This window comes from Squalius cephalus (assembly GCF_949319135.1).
Source record: "Squalius cephalus genome assembly, chromosome: 17".
Taxonomy (NCBI): domain Eukaryota; kingdom Metazoa; phylum Chordata; class Actinopteri; order Cypriniformes; family Leuciscidae; genus Squalius; species Squalius cephalus.
Window position 1 is genome coordinate 18063777 of NC_137138.1, and position 17011 is coordinate 18080787.

At 39.6% G+C, this 17011-nt stretch overlaps 1 protein-coding gene across 2 annotated transcripts; it reads left to right on the forward strand.

Annotated features, from left to right (window-relative positions):
- Positions 1-19: 19 nt before the first annotated feature.
- supt6h (SPT6 homolog, histone chaperone and transcription elongation factor) lies at positions 20-17010 on the forward strand. 2 transcript variants are annotated; one of them, XM_079847375.1, is made up of 37 exons: positions 20-158; positions 889-999; positions 1099-1263; positions 2951-3024; positions 3136-3316; positions 3417-3498; positions 3629-3884; positions 3973-4074; positions 4163-4276; positions 4745-4834; positions 4935-5077; positions 5157-5305; positions 5387-5497; positions 5772-5901; positions 6047-6197; positions 6550-6704; positions 6824-7016; positions 7116-7255; positions 7449-7566; positions 7669-7745; positions 7820-7955; positions 8255-8392; positions 9444-9611; positions 9714-9841; positions 9944-10151; positions 10324-10471; positions 10615-10757; positions 10858-10998; positions 11116-11311; positions 11396-11634; positions 12284-12397; positions 12521-12645; positions 12724-12836; positions 12919-12993; positions 13098-13276; positions 13374-13570; positions 15626-17010. In XM_079847375.1, exons 2-37 carry the CDS (start codon positions 900-902, stop codon positions 15813-15815), a joined length of 5169 nt encoding a protein of 1722 aa, XP_079703501.1. In that variant the 5' UTR covers positions 20-158; positions 889-899; the 3' UTR covers positions 15816-17010. The 2 variants fall into 2 exon arrangements, with proteins under 2 accessions (XP_079703501.1, XP_079703502.1); XM_079847376.1 differs by having other exon boundaries at positions 1102-1263.
- Position 17011: the final 1 nt, after the last annotated feature.

The following is a 17011-nucleotide window of genomic DNA, read 5'->3' on the forward strand; positions in this document are numbered from 1 at the left end:
CCGACCGGAAGTTAAATCTGTGTTTACCGGAACAAGAATCCCGACAGTAACCCTCAGCCGTTTTTGTTGTCACTATCAAGCTTCTTCTAAAGTGACGCTTCGTTCTTCACCTCGTCGCATATTTTCAAGTCTTTAATCGAGCTTCCTCGCAAGGGAAAGTAAGTGCTCGGTAGTTTCAGTCCGGTGTTTTTAAAAGCGGCGAATAATTCCTGGGGTTGTTTTTCTTCTCGCACAGGTTAGCTGTTAGCATGTGGGCCTTGATCTTCCCGCAGCATCGCGGACAGTCGTTACGTGATTATTTTTAAATAAAGAAAAAAAGAGCATGTCGTATACCGTTTACGCTTGATTCATCGCTATCTTTCAGGGTATTTCTTAATAGGTATAAACTTGGTAATTATGCGTCCCATATTCCTTGGCTAAGCTAAATTATCTATCTAGTTAGTTGCATGGACATCAAGTTCATTTCGATATGTGTTTTGGCCTGGATTTACTTAATTAATTTTGAAATATTATGTCTTAACATATTTAACATATACATTAGGGTTACCATATAAAGCAAAATGCTGTTTTGAATTACTAGTGTAAGAATAATCAATTTAAGCCACTAGTGAATATTATTTGTCATGCGATCCAGTCAGTCTTTTGTTTACTGCTGCAAGTGATGTATCAGATTAGATGTATGATCTTTAAATGGTTTTATTAGTTTTAAATTGAAGTTTACTGGTTATGACAGAGGTCTTATCATATAATATTGTTTCAATTTAACATTTCATACTGTAATACTATCAATACCCCAAACCCATTGAATGCTATACCATATTTATCATACCATACCATATTTGTCTCAGATCCCTTGTAAAAAAAAATCCTGTTTGGATTTTCACATAGGCCTTGCAAACATGTCTGACTTCATCGAGAGCGAGGCTGAGGAGTCGGAGGAGGAGTTCGAGGAGAAAGACCTGAAGCCCAAGAAGACGCAGAGATTTATGGAAGATGATGGTAAGATGTTTCCTACTTAAAGCCACATTCAGGGCAGGAATACTACCAGAAACCACATTTTAGTGTTCTGCTGTTTAATTAATTGCTTCATTGATCCAGAAGAGGAAGAGGAAGAAGAGAATACTGAAGATCAGGATGAGCATGGAAACCTGAGAGGACTCATCGACGATGGTGACGTGGAAGAGGAAGAAGTGCCAGAAGTGCCAAGTGGGAAAGAGGACAGTGACTCTGGTGAAGAGGTCCGTCATCGCCGCAGGAAACGAAGTAGGTTACTCTGATAAAGCCACATTAGTAAATCCTTCTGTATCTTTGTGTTTTGTCAGTTCACTAGTGAATAATGTTGTTCTCATTAGGGCTGAGTGAAATCAAATATTCTCTATATGATCACTGCTATTTTGCTGAAGATAACGAATTAAGAAATGTTGTGAATTTTGCGATTCTGTTAAGTGTACAGTAAGTTTCCTAAAGAACATGTCATTATAATACTGTTGTGATTACGGTTGGGGATCGAAAATCGATTCCAATTGTGGAATCGGATACTTAAAGGGTTAGTTCACCCAAAAATGAAGACATTTTTAAGATATTTTTGAATATCAGAATATTTTAATTTGTGTTCCGAAGATGAACGAAGGTCTTACAGGTTTGGAATGACACGAGGGTGAGTAATTAATGACAGAATTTTCATTTTTGCGTGAACCGACCCTTTAAGGTCAACAATGGGATACTTATCGATTCCTGTGTTCAAACCATTTTCAAGCACAAGACAACGCGAAAGAGAACTCAATTCGGCACAATTCTGTTTTCTTTGCACATGCACAGAGAGCCGCCCCTCATATACTGCATGATACTGTATATTGTGCTTGAACGCACAAATACACATACAATTATGTCAAAACATACTTATAGACGCAGTTGGTTATGTATTATGTGAACTTAAACAGTTGAGAAAGAAAATGCATATTGGATCCTGCATGGGGCCTTAAAGTGACAGCAGCCTAATAAACTTGCCGCAGTCTGTCATCAATGTTAAATAAAGAACAAAAGAAAAAGAAAACCACTCACTGATCTTGCCTGAATACATTGTCTAACTTTTAAGTAATCTATTTTATTTATAAAAACTGCAGTGTTATTTTACATTTGATTACAATTTCTGTACCTGAACATTGTTCAGTTGTATTTATTTGTGCCATTGCTAATTTGTTTATTTGTACTTATTTTATTACTCTTTGCTTGTCTTTAATAATGTTGAAACTTATATCAGTTTGTCCAGTTGTTTTTTGCTGTGGTATTTTTAAAAAAGTTAGTGTTCTTTAGGCTGCTGATTTTTGTTCATGGAAATCAGCTGCAACAAAACGTTTTGCCAAAAGACACACAATAAATATGTTTGACTAAATGTTTTTGCTTGACTGGAATCTAAACTGAGAATCGAAAAGATCGGAATTGATAAGCAGAATTGGAATCACTAAAATTCAAATGATACCCAACCCTAGTTTTGATGATTCCTTGTTTCAAGACTTGTGAGTATGAGCGCAATAAAACAGTAACGGTGTCTATGATTTATATTTCAGTAGCATAAACCGTGCTCAAGTTGGTAATGTAGTTCATTTTTGTAAAACTTTTCAAACTTCTCGTTTTAATTAATTGATTGACAACTCTGATTCAGTAGTCTGAATCAGTGCATTATCACTCAGATTTGTTCTGGAAATACTTGCATGTTTTTGCATGTGAATACTATAATGTACTTTCAGTGTTCATTTAGGAAAAACATCTTGATAACTTGAACTAGATTTGTACTTCTTGCATATATTGTTTCGAATCAATTTGGCCACAATTATGGTTGCTCTAATTAGATTTTTTTCAATATTGACCAAAGGGAAAATTAAATATTGTTTTCTATATTGTTTTTTTTAATTTTGCTCAGTTCTCATTAAAGAGTTTGTGTATCTGTCAGGTTATGATGACTATCTGGATGATGATGATCTGGACCTCATTGAGGAGAATTTAGGAGTGAAAGTGAAGAGGAGGGTGAGTCACCAAAGTTTCTGCTTGTTCTAGATTGCAAGTTTTTCACTAATTTAACTGATACCAGTTCACCACTTTTGAGTTCAATTTTGAATTCATAAAACGTGTGTTCAGAAAAAGAAGTACTCTCGTGTAAAAACCATGGATGATGAGGGGGAAGATGATGAGAAAGACATGATCGCTGATGAGATCTTCACTGGGGATGGAGACGGAGATGGAGAGGTGGAGGAAGGAGAGGCTGTGGACACACTTCACCAAAGAGATGATGAAGAGGAGGAAGATGATGAGGAATCTGGTAGAAAAGACATTTACTCTATTCATCATGGATTTTAATTCTTATGCTACTATTCTGTGGAAATTTAGTGATGTTTTGTTTTTTTCTTCAATCTTTGCAGACATTGATGATTTCATTGTGGATGATGATGGACAGCCCATCACTAAAAAGAAGGGAAAGAAATTCTCTGGCTATACTGATGCGTAAGTTCTGCAAACAGTGTTTTGATTATGTAAATTTAGACTTCCCTCCTTGGTATGATGGACTAAATCCCTGGCATTCAACCATATGACTTTCTTATCCCTAGCGTTACTCTCTTTTCTGACATTCTAGTGCTTTGCAAGAAGCTCAAGAGATTTTCGGGGGTGATTTTGACTTTGCTGAGTTCGACACTGAGGCGTATGATCATGCGGAAGAGGAAGAGGAGGATCAGGATGATGAGTCATGGGATCGACCGAAGAAGCAGACCAAGAGAAGAGTTGGCCGTCGTAGCATCTTTGAGATCTATGAGCCCAGTGAGCTGGAGAGCAGCCACATGACTGATCAGGACAATGAGATCCGCTCTACAGACATGCCAGAAAGATTCCAGGTGTGGATCAGCGTTAAACTGTGTATAAAATTGTGTTTCCTTTAATGGTTGGGAATAAGGATATTTTATAACCTATTGTCATTTGCAGTTGAGGGCCATCCCTGTAAAGCCTGCTGAGGATGATGAGCTGGAGGAAGAAGCTGAATGGATTTACAGGAATGCCTTCTCCACACCAACCATCTCCATGCAGGTAGGAATTGAATGTTTGTATATCATAATTTTTATATCATGGCACTAAGCTAACTTCTATGCTTATTTTGTTTTGGTTTGAACTGTAGGAGAGCACAGACTATCTGGATCGTGGGACAGCCACTAATTTCAGCAGAAAGGGCCCCAGTACTATTGCTAAAATCAAAGAAGCCCTGAACTTTATGAGGAATCAACACTTTGAGGTATAGTCATGGGGGAAAATAGGGTGTATTAGAGCTGTGACACACCAAGCCGTCGGTCATGAGTTTTCAACTCAACCACATGAGCCACCTGGAATAAAGAAAGTGATCAATGATCGTTATTCAAAATAAGCTCGCGCTGCTTTGTTTATGGTTTGGATGTCTGCAGTCCTAGTTTTGGTTTCTCTGTTTGAATGACAAATATACACACTTGATACCTGCTGATATAGCTGTTATTTCCTTACACGCACGCAGGTGCAGAATGCACATGCTAGTTGACAGTTGCCTGTAGTCCTTTTGCTGTGTTCAAGCTCAGCTTTTTGTTCCAGATGCAGCTGACGCAAGGCGACAACAGTCGGCTGTAGTCGCCGCTAATTCTTTGACGTCGGCTTGGTGTGTCACTGCCTTTAAACTTACTTGATAGACAGATCATCTGGTATTAACTTGTCCCTTCTCTCTTCCATCCTACAGGTTCCCTTCATTGCATTCTACAGGAAGGAGTATGTGGAGCCAGAGCTGAACATAAATGATCTGTGGAAGGTGTGGCAGTGGGATGAGAAGGTAAGAGCCCAATCAGAATGTTCTCAGAATGCATTGTGGTTGCTGCTTTTTGTTTTAATTTAACAGTTAAATGTGTCTGTTTATGCTGTCCTCTCTTCAGTGGACCCAGCTGAAGACCAGAAAGCAGAACCTGACACGTCTTTTCCAGCGAATGCAGTCTTATCAATTTGAGCAGATCTCAGCTGACCCTGACAAGCCACTGGCTGACTCGACTCGTCCCCTAGACACTGCTGATATGGAGAGGTATGAGTACCTACCTAACAAACCTTCTAACATATTATGCTGTGTCCACAGCAATCACTTGTTTCTTCTGCTTTGACAGACTGAAAGATGTCCAGTCTCTCGATGAGCTGGGAGACGTCTACAACCACTTCCTGCTCTACTATGGCCGAGACATTCCTAAGATGCAGAATGCAACCAAGGTCAACAAAAAGAAACTGAAGAAGATCAAGGAAGTGTCAGAGGAAGATGGTACAGCCGTGTTTTCATAGAATGAGCCAATTATGATGTTCAACCATGCATTAGACTAACACCTGTTTTTTTTTCTGCTAGGGGAAGCAGAAGAGGAGGAAGAGGAAGAGGAAGAAGAGGAGCAGAAAGGGCCAGATCTGAAACAAGCCTCCCGTAGAGATATGTACAGCATCTGCCAGAGCGCAGGCCTTGGTGTGTACATCCTGCAAATATAAATGAGACTTAACAATATATGTATTTTTGAACAAAAACATTTCCCTGACCTACTGCAAAAATAAGCGTATATATAATTAGCAACATATTTTATATGTCAGAAATATGTTCTGTAATATGATAGAATTATGTAAATTGGGGGAAAAAAGTTAAGGTATTATTTTAATATTGTATGCAATTATATGCAGAATATATAATGACAAAGCAACTCCTTGAAAGTTATGAATTCATACACACTTTTTTTTTTTATTAGATGGTCTTGCCAAGAAGTTTGGTCTGACCCCAGAGCAGTTTGGAGAAAACTTGCGAGACAGTTATCAGAGGCACGAAACTGAGCAGTTCCCTGCAGAGCCTTTGGAGCTGGCCAAGGACTATGTGTGCAGGTAATGGATCAATGAAAACTTGAAATTGTATCTTATTAAAAAAAACTCCTGTGATACTCAAGTATTTTACCCACTGCTTTCTGAATAATAAGTTTGCAATTTGCATATTTATTCATAAATCATACATTTATTCATGTTTTCATAGCCAATTTAGCACCCCGGAGGCTGTTTTGGAAGGCGCTCGCTACATGGTGGCCATGCAGATTGCCCGTGAACCGCTGGTCAGGCACGTGCTCAGACAGACCTTCCAGGAGAGGGCCAAGATTAACATCAAGCCAACTAAGAAGGGAAAGAAGGTTGGTTCTTAGGATTTACTGACCTACCTTATATTATGCAGAAAGTGTCAGTTTTCTACCATTTTATTAACTGTTGTATTTTTTTTTATCTTCTACTCTTTTGCTTAACCATATTCGTCAAGGAAAGGGTATTAGCAAAATAGCATCTTTCCCATCCCAGCAGAGTTCTGTTGTGGTAGAGCTTTAGCTAGAATGAATTCTGTTGATGCCTGTAGGTATTGTTATTGCTTTGCTACAGTGTTACCGTAGTGAACTCCTATTCAAACCCAGACTGAACTGATGTGCCAGTGACTGCATTGTTTGCTCTTTTGTCAGTAATTCCACATCAGCTAATGTCTGTCATGTTTCCCAGGATGTGGATGAAGCGCACTATGCTTATTCATTCAAGTACTTGAAGAACAAGCCTGTGAAAGAGCTCAGTGGAGATCAGTTCTTGAAGATGTGCCTGGCTGAGGAGGAAGGCCTACTCGCCATAGACATCTGCATTGACCTTGTGGGAGTCAAAGGGTATAGATGTGTTCTGAAAATTTTAGCTTGATTAAAAACCTGGAAACAATTAATGCGTTGTTAAGGATTATATACAAGAGGTACTAAGAAGTTTTTGTTTTTTTTGGTCATCTCTACAGGTATGGAGATCAGACATACTTTGATGAGATTAAGCAGTTCTACTACAGGGATGAGTTCAGTCACCAGGTGCAGGAATGGAACAAGCAGAGAACACTTGCTATTGAACGTTCCCTTCAGCAGTTCCTGTATCCACAGATGGCTAAGGAACTGAAAAATAAGCTTATTGCTGAAGCCAAGGACAATATTGTTAAGGTGCCACATTGACATTTCCTTTAAAAGCTACCCAACAGTTTCTGTGCCGAATTGTGACCTAAAACATATTGATTTGTGTTTCTTGTGTCTGTGGTGCAGTCTTGCTGCAAGAAGCTGTATAACTGCCTGAAGGTGGCTCCTTATCGGCCTGATCAGCAGGTAGAGGAGGACGATGACCTAATGGATGAGTCACAAGGAAAGGGTATCCGTGTACTCGGGGTGGCCTTTGCTACTGGCAGGTACATATTTGTACTAAGTGAGAGAATACTTCACTTGATTTTAAATAGGGATGCATCAGCACCATATCGGTTATTGGCAATTTGGTATTTAATTTGCGTTAAGGTTCACTAATTCTCACTTAAAGTGAATCACACTTCAGTGCATAACACTAATCGTTTAATAATTTGTTGCTATGTTCTTGTGTTTCTATAGAGACACACCAGTTTTCTGCTCCCTCATCAATGGTGAAGGAGAGGTTGTGGACTTCCTCAGGCTACCTTATTTCCTTAAGAGGAGAAATGCATGGAGAGAGGATGAAAGAGAGAAAAAGGTGAAGAAACAGAAGCCCTGCAAGCCATTTACTAATTACCATTTATTAACTCGAGTTGAGTTCAGTATTGTGGCTTTTAAAACATATGTTGTGTTTCCATAGCTTCAAGACATTGAAAACCTCAAGAAATTCCTCCTTAGTAAGAAGCCACATGTTGTTGCAGTTGCTGGGGAGAATCGGTATGTTTATTGTTGCTCCAAATGCCATAAACTTTTATTGGCCGCATGTTAATCCTGTTTCTGGACGTGTGTAGTGATGCTCATATGGTGTTGGAGGACATCAAGCGCACCATCAGTGAGCTGGAGCAGGACTCCTCTCTGCCTGCGGTGGGAGTGGAGCTGGTGGACAACGAGCTGGCTATGCTTTATATGAACAGCAAGAAGTCTGAGGTCAGTGTAGTGCGATTAAACTTGACAAATAAACCGTTGTTGAAGGCTCTAGGCCAGGGCTGCCCAACCCTGCTCCTGCCGATCGACTGTCCTGCACATTTCATCTCCAACCCTAATCAAACACACCTGCCTTTAATTTTCAAGTGATCCTGAAGACCTTAATTGGTTGCTTCAGGTGTGTTTGATTAGGGTTGGAGATAAACTGTGCAGGACAGTCGATCGGCAGGAGCAGGGTTGGGCACCCCTGCTCTAGGCTATACCTTTCCTAATGTTTCTTTCACATTCTGCTCTTCTCATAGGCGGACTTCAGAGACTACCCACCTCTGCTTCGGCAGGCTGTGTCTGTGGCTCGCAAGATTCAGGACCCCCTAGTGGAGTTTGCCCAAGTCTGCAGCACCGATGAAGACATCCTGTGTTTGAAACTGCATCCCCTACAGGTACCAGCCCATTCTTTCATCTAATGACTGACTTTCTGCCATTTATGTTTAAAAACATGACAGAGGATTAAACCGATAAATTATGTCAACGCATCGTTCCACTTCCATCCCTATTAATTACTTCTGAATTCCTCATTGTATTTGTGTAAAATCTTGCAATGTCTGTCAGTGTTATTAAATTATTAGTCTTATTTTTTTTTTACATTTCTATGTAGTTTTTAATGTATTTTTATTTGTTTAATTTTAGTACTTAACTTCTTTTAGATTCTGGTTCTTCTCAAACATTTATTTTTCTGTTCTCATTTATATTGGGATCTTAATGCGACTCCATGTGCAAATTGTTGAACTTTACTCATTTTCAGTGGTTGAAAACCAAATATGGGTAACTTTTCAAACAGCTGATGCTTATTGTATTTAAGGAGGAATGTCTGAAGAACAGAGAATGTTAAAACTAGAAATGTCTTCTATCAAAACAACTGCATAGAACATACCAATTTTAACAATATTTCAGTGCCAAACTGAGATGGTCAAGTTGAGGAACATTAATTTGCTCTCAATAGTTTATTCATAAGATTCTATAATTGAATCATTCTTAGGGAAAATTGGAAGAAGGGATTTTGTTTATTTTTACTGAATCTGATGAGCATGAAAAGTGTCCATTGGCATATAATGCAACAAAGATTGCTAAAGTCAACAGATTTTGCTAATAGACCTATCAATCTCTGTGTAAAAATGAAATGATACTGCAATACTTTTGACTACAAAGTCATTTTCTCCCCCCTGTAATTTGGATTTAGATTTTGTGTGAAAATTGCTGTTTTGAACCCCCTCTACAAAATAGTGGATTACTCAGTCTTTATCCATGGCATTTAATATTTTGGCTTTCATCACTATTTATGGAAGTCTTTCTTCAGATTTTTTTTTTTTTAACAAAATAAAAAATTTGATTTTGGGGCTTCTGGTTGAATTGACACACAATTTTTCTTTCAGGTTTGAAATGAAGGCTATTTGTGAATCAATTCTCATGTATTATCATTGAAATGTTATTCAGGAGCATGTAGTGAAAGAGGAGCTGCTGGGCGCTCTCTACTGTGAGTTTATAAACCGGGTGAACGAGGTTGGTGTTGATGTGAACCGTGCCATTGCTCACCCTTACACCCAGAGCCTAGTCCAGTACATCTGTGGCCTTGGATCTAGGAAAGGCTCACACCTGCTCAAGGTGAGAACACTCACTTTTGGTGTTCGCTGTTCTCTATTTGTAAAATATTTTGCTTGAACTAAATGTTGATGTTATCTTCTGCACCTTCCCAATGTTCCTCAGATTCTTAAACAGAACAACACTAGGTTAGAGAACCGTACCCAGTTGGTCACCATGTGTCATATGGGACCCAAAGTTTTTATAAACTGTGCTGGCTTTATCAAGATCGACACTGCCTCTCTTGGTGACAGGTAAGATGCTAAACATAATGTGTGTGAATGACCACCAGCTCACTCTGAATTATGCTGCATACTGCCAGACGAGATGAAAAAATGTCTTCTTTCACTCTGCAGCACTGACTCCTACATTGAGGTTCTGGACGGTTCCCGAGTGCACCCTGAAACGTATGAGTGGGCGCGTAAAATGGCAGTGGATGCTCTAGAGTACGACGAGTCGGCAGAAGATGCCAACCCAGCCGGAGCGTTAGAGGAGATCCTTGAGAACCCAGAGAGACTGAAGGACCTGGATCTGGATGCCTTTGCTGAGGAGCTGGAGAGACAGGTGAGCTTTGTTTTGGTCTTAATTTTGGATAGTATGCTTATGTTTGTTCTGTTTGCAGGCGCATTTATCCAAAGCGACAATCGAGGAATACAGCATAAGCTGTTCACCCATATACTTGACTGAACTAAACCTTTTTCCTGTAACCATATAATTTTTTTTTTCTTTCTTTCAGGGTTATGGCAATAAGGGAATTACGCTGTATGATATCCGAGCGGAGCTCAGTTGTAGATATAAAGATTTAAGAGCCCCTTACAGACCTCCCAACACTGAAGAGGTCTATAACATGCTTACCAAGGAGACGCCTGAGACCTTCTATATTGGTAAATACTACCTGAACGTTTTGATCATAGAGTAAAATATAATTATAAACCTACAGATTTACATATTTTATAGTGTTCTGTGATGTTCTCTGTCCTGATACTGTTGGCACAAAAAATATGTTTGAATCTTATTGCACATATAGGTAAACTCATCACCTGTGTGGTGACTGGCATCGCTCACAGAAGGCCACAGGGTGAGAGTTACGACCAGGCCATTCGTAATGATGAGACGGGACTCTGGCAGTGTCCTTTTTGCCAGCAGGACAACTTTCCTGAGCTCAGTGAGGTGGGAATCTTTTGTTACCTTTCAATGGATTGAGATCATTGAAATTTTTAGCTTTTGCACATTTTGCCAAATGCTCATATCATGATGTTGTATTTCTCAGGTGTGGAATCACTTTGACAGCGGCTCCTGTCCTGGTCAAGCCATCGGCGTGAGAACCAGGTTAGATAACGCCGTCATGGGCTTTATCCCAACCAAGTTTCTTAGTGACAAGGTGGTCAAACACCCTGAGGAGAGGGTCAAGGTGAGCTAATCTCAAATTTCCTTTCTTTACTTTATCTGTCATTCATTTATATGCAATATACATTAAATAATTCTGAATCTCCTTTTGACATACTTATGCCTGGATCTCCACTTATAGGTTGGCATGACTGTGCACTGCCGCATCATGAAGATTGACATCGAAAAGTTCAATGTGGACCTCACTTGTAGAACATCTGATCTGAGCGACAAGAACAATGAATGGAAGCTTCCCAAAGACACCTACTATGACTTTGATGCTGAGACAGATGATGTCAAACAGGAAGAGGAGCTTAAGAAGAAACAGCAGAGAACCAGTCAGTATTGACAAAACGTCTTTTTGAGAGCATTTACCATATTTTCAAGTGATGGAGGTATGACTTTCGTTTTCTTTTCACTAGCTTACATTAAGCGTGTGATCGCTCACCCGTCCTTCCACAACATCAACTTCAAACAAGCGGAGAAGATGATGGAATCCATGGACCAGGGTGACGTAGTTATTAGACCCAGCAGTAAAGGGGAGAACCACCTGACGGTCACGTGGAAGGTGGCTGATGGGATCTATCAGCATGTGGATGTGCGTGAGGAGGGAAAAGAGAATGCCTTCAGCCTTGGACATACTCTCTGGATCAACAATGAGGTGAGCTGTTGCTACATCTTGCACATACATCACCATTGAAAGGTTTGGGGTCTAAACTAGATTTTCAGGTGCAGAAATAGTAATCAAATGTAAAATATCTGTATAAATATAGATTAACCCTTATTAAAGTTATTCAGTCAAGAGCAGTGAGGTTTATTTTTTTCTCCCTGTCTGTTTGATTAAAATATAAAAACAGACAGCAGCAGAATTATTAGGCTGCTGTCACTTTAAGAGTTGCACGGATCCAATACACTGTTAAACATGCATTTTATTTATCATGTATTTATGTTCATTTATGACATAACCGACTAGGTTTACGATATTACTCGACGTGAATAATTTTGTGTGAATATGTCTGTTCAAGCTCAGGAAGATGTGAAAGAGTAACTTTTTTTGTGGAAACTGATACATTGGTTTCAGGATTATTTGATACATTGAAAGTTCAAAAGAACAGAAAACATTTGTAATATTATAAACGTCATTACTGCCACTTTTGATAATTATTCTGCATTCTTGCTAAATAAGAGTAAACCTTTTTTTTTTTTTTTTTTTTTTTCATCTTGACCCCGAACTTTTGAACTATAGTGGAGAAGCACAGTTCGTTCATGCAGTATATCTGAAATCTAATGGTAGTCGTGGTTATCTGCAGGAATTTGAGGATCTGGATGAAATAACAGCCAGATATGTCCAGCCCATGGCTGCGTTTGCACGAGATCTGCTCGGCCACAAGTACTTCCACGACTGCAATGGAGGTGATAGGAAGGTATGTTATGATTCTGAGGAACTACCATTTTTCTGTTCTCTTCATCTAGATATATATTTTGAAATGGCCTCTGCAAATTGTAGATGAGGAGTTGTTTATTTATCCTTTCTTGCGTTTGTACAGAAAATGGAGGAGCTTCTCATAAGGTCCAAGAAAGAGAAGCCGACATTCATCCCCTACTACATTTCAGCTTGTAGAGACCTACCGGGCAAATTTCTCCTGGGTTACCAGCCTAGAGGGAAGCCGAGGTAACGCTCACTACCCAACCAGAACAGAGCACTAGACACGTCAATTTTTTTTAATAGCGCTTTGCTTTTGTTTTGCAGGATAGAATATGTAACCATCACTCCAGATGGCTTTAGGTATCGGTCTCAGGTATTCTCTACGGTCAATGGTCTCTTCCGCTGGTTCAAGGACCACTACCAGGATCCTGTGCCAGGTTAGGATTCTCTATCTAAACCCCAGCTCTGGCCTAGCATCATTATTATTCCTTTTAATGCAGCGTTGTTGTCTTTCTAAAGGTGTTACACCAACCAGCAGCAGAACGCGTACACCAGCATCAGTGAACGCCACACCTGCCAACATTAACATTGCGGGTATGTCAGACATGCTAACTTCTCACCTGAAAACATCTAAAGCTTCTCAAATGATTCTTCTCATGAATGTATTTTAAAACGCATACCTGTCCCCTCACTCTCAGACTTGACTCGAGCCGTCAACGCTCTTCCACGAAACATGACATCCCAGATGTTCAACGCCATAGCGGCGGTTACAGGGCAGGGCCAGAATCCCAACACAACGCCGGCCCAGTGGGCCTCCAGTCAGTATGGTTACAGCGGCGGCAGCAGTGCAGGAGGAGGTGGCAGCAGCAGCGCTTATGTACGAGACCTGTACCTATTTGCTTCATTATCCTACTGAGTCAAATTAGAGCATGCTAATATTTAATATTCTTTCCTTGCCTTTCCATATTTTCAAGGTATTTGCAACGCCCCAGCAGCCAATGGCCACACCCTTGATGACGCCCAGCTACTCTTACACCACACCAGGCCAACAGCAGGCCATGACCACGCCCCAGTATCCCAGCAGTACACCACAGTCCTCACACGGACACCATCAGCATTCGTCCTCCACTCCATCGTCCTCGTCATCGAGAGTGCGGACGCCACAGCCCAAGTGAGTGCTACTGCTTTCTTCAATACACAGAACCTTGTTAGCCACATCACTCAAGTTTCTCACACAAAGTTTCTTTTATGGAGAGGTGTTCCAATCTCTCTTCCATCGCACTTCAAAGACAATTGTCCTACCAATAAGATTCAGGTTTTGTCGCATGACCAGAGCTGTTACTTGCAACTACAAGTTTGTGGCGCTCATGAGTATTTGGCTAAGTGATAGTGAATGACAGAGAAAGAATCTGGAACAGGCTCTCTTGTCTCCGCACTCATGTATTTGGTGTGGTTTGATAAACACCATATCAAATACAAAAAACCGAATGGCATTTGAAAGCGTAAATACTGTTTGACTTCCGTTTTGAATCAAAGTAACGCCCGTTTCACACATACTCCGTGTGCAGTGCATATGCGGTGCGTGTTGCAGTGCGTATGCAGTGCAGGAGCAGCACGCGCAATAGTGCTTTCACATATGCTGCGTTTGCAGTGCGTAACTGATCCGCTGTTGTAGGCTATACCACAAATACATACTCACTATTTGTATTTCAAATACAGAAGTTAACAGCAACTTTTATTTAAAAAAAGTTTTTTGTCAGCATTGCGATTCTCTTTGTACACATAGGCTATACACTGTTTAATAGACGTATTCACGTTTAAACACAATTTAAACAACATATTATTAAATGCATTACTTCTATAATTATATATTAAGTTGCTCAAGCAAGTGGTAAAAATATTTTACCATGTAGGGTACTTATATTAAAATCACATAGCCTACATTTTAAATTAAAACTTAAAATTGACAAAAACAGCAGACTCATACCCTTGCCTTTCTTTTGCATAATTTAAATCTTTATACAATAAATCTTGCATGTCACAAAGAACTTGTTTTTCCACCTCCACGAATGAGACGAGTGTTGTTCATTATGTTGTCTTGTTGAAGTAAATGGTATTTTCCCTTGATTTACCCCGGTCTTAACGTCTCAGCATTGCGATTCTCTTTGTACGCATATACACTCTTTTAACAGACGTATGCACGTTTAAACACAATTTAAACAACGTCAGCCTATTATTCAATGCATTACTTCTACTTATATTAAGTTGCTCAAGCAAGTGGGCAAATATTTAACCATGTAGCCTACTTATATTAAATCGCAAACATTTTAAATTAAAACTTAAAATTGACAAAAACAGCCGACTCTCATGCCTTTTCTTTTTCATTTAAATTTTACAATAAATCTTGCATATCACAAATAACTTGTTTTTCCACCTCCACGAATGAGACAAGTGTTGTTCATTATGTCACCTTGTTGAGGTAAATTTAGCTTTCCTTGCTTTACCCCGGTCTTAAAGTGAAAAAAATACATTTAAATACATTTATGTTGAGATTACTACATTTTATTTAATTAATCGCATTTATGGTGAAATTGCTACATTTTCAGTTCAATCGGTGTTCATTTTGACCACGAAACATGCGCTGTCACTTTAATTCAGCGCGTGCAGCACAGCAAAAATAGACTCGGTGCGGAAACGATCTCTGCACTGCTGTATACGCACCGCAACTGGAACGGATCGACGGACTGCAACCGCGTGCAGTGTGAAAGCTCTAACCTGTTAACATGGGTACGGAAAAAAATACGCACCGCATACGCACTGCAAACGGAGTATGTGTGAAACGGGCGTAATGCAATGCTTTGTGTACCAGATTAACTATATTTCTGCATTTCCATAAGCACCATCTACTTTCAGAGTATGAATTAGCATTTTCTTTAAGCCTGTGACATTTTTTATGCATTGGAAATTTCATTTCAATAGGAATCCGCATGTTCAAGGTTTTTGCGCAAAAACGTTTCCCACACAGATTTTGCTAATGTTTAAGTTTGTCACGTCAATTTGCTGTGCTGACCAATAGAAAGCTGCTTGGTTTGAAAGAGACTTCTGTGTGAGAAGTGCTTCATACATTGCTATGCAATTAACAATGGGCATTTCACAAGATTTTTTTTTTGGGTAATTATGATAATATGGGGTACGATGTAGTAAAACTCATCTGTGTTCCCTGCAGGACAAGTTCCCACACTGCCGTGGATTGGGGTAAGATGGCTGAACAGTGGCTGCAGGAGAAAGAAGCTGAGCGGCGAAAGCAAAAGACACCCCGCATGACACCCCGACCTTCGCCCAGTCCCATGATCGAAAGCACGCCCATGTCCATTGCCGGAGACGCCACTCCCCTCTTGGACGAGATGGACCGATAGGAGGAGAGAAGGAGGGTGCTCAGACATCTAAATATAAAACCCAATCCATCCACGTCCCATCTCTCACCCTAAGTCTTGCTCTTTCGCTGCTAGAAGTATTTCTTTGAGTCATTCAGAGCTACTGATACAATGACAAACACTTGAAACATGATGACAAACAGATTTAGGAAATGGACCTACAATATAAGTTTGTCACAAGGGTTTTCTTTTCTTTAAGTGTGTGCAGAATGCACCCCCTTTTTCATTTTGTTTTTTAACTAAATTTAAAAGGAAAGGCTTAAAGCATGAGACGCTGCATGATTGTGCCCATGGGAGTTGGTATTCAATTCATCGTAAGATCATTAGTTCAGGCCCACTCAGAGAGCTTTTCTTTTTGTATCTGGCTTAAACATCTAAATAAAACCCTGTTTCAGTATGAACCAGAGCACTGTAATGATTTAAAATCTGTGTTCTGTTGAGCTGTTACACAAAACTCTGAGAATAAAGCACTCAAGAGATTTGTAAAGCTGTTTAGCTACTCTAAAATGAAGTATGTGACTTCAAAAGACATCTTGTAAATGCCATGTTTTTGTGGACCATTACAGTGATCAAAACGTATGCATTTTAAATTCTAAACTTTGAAAAATGATGTTTTTAAGGTTTGCTGAACCCATTAATTTTGCTGTTCATTTTTGAAGCTACAGAATCAGATGTCACTGCTAATAATGTGCTTACACAAGTAAACTGAACTATTGTGCTATAAGGTATTGAGCTTTTTTCAGTTTGGATGCTGTTTGTGTGTATGTAAATGCATCTTTGCTGGCCAGACCTCCTGAAGGTGTTTGCACACATGCTGTTTGCTTTGTCTTTCCTTTATGTACAATCCTATGTATCACTATAGACAAAAAGTGTGACATTTAAGCAAAGAGAACTTTATGAACGGGCTCCTTATACTGTGAAAATATTTTCACACACCAAACAGTTATTCGTATTATGACTTCCCAACCCACACAACCCATTTAGTGAACCTTCCAAGCTCTGGGAAGAGTGTCTGACCTGATCATGTGTTCTTTTAGCACCGAGGCTGCACTATGCCTTTAGGTCAGGAAGTGAGCTCCAAGTGTCTGTTCTGTTCAGTGTAATTCCACTGCTGACATCCATTTCATTTCTTTCTTGATAAAGTTGTCAAAATTAAACTTCTGATTCAAGTGTTTTTA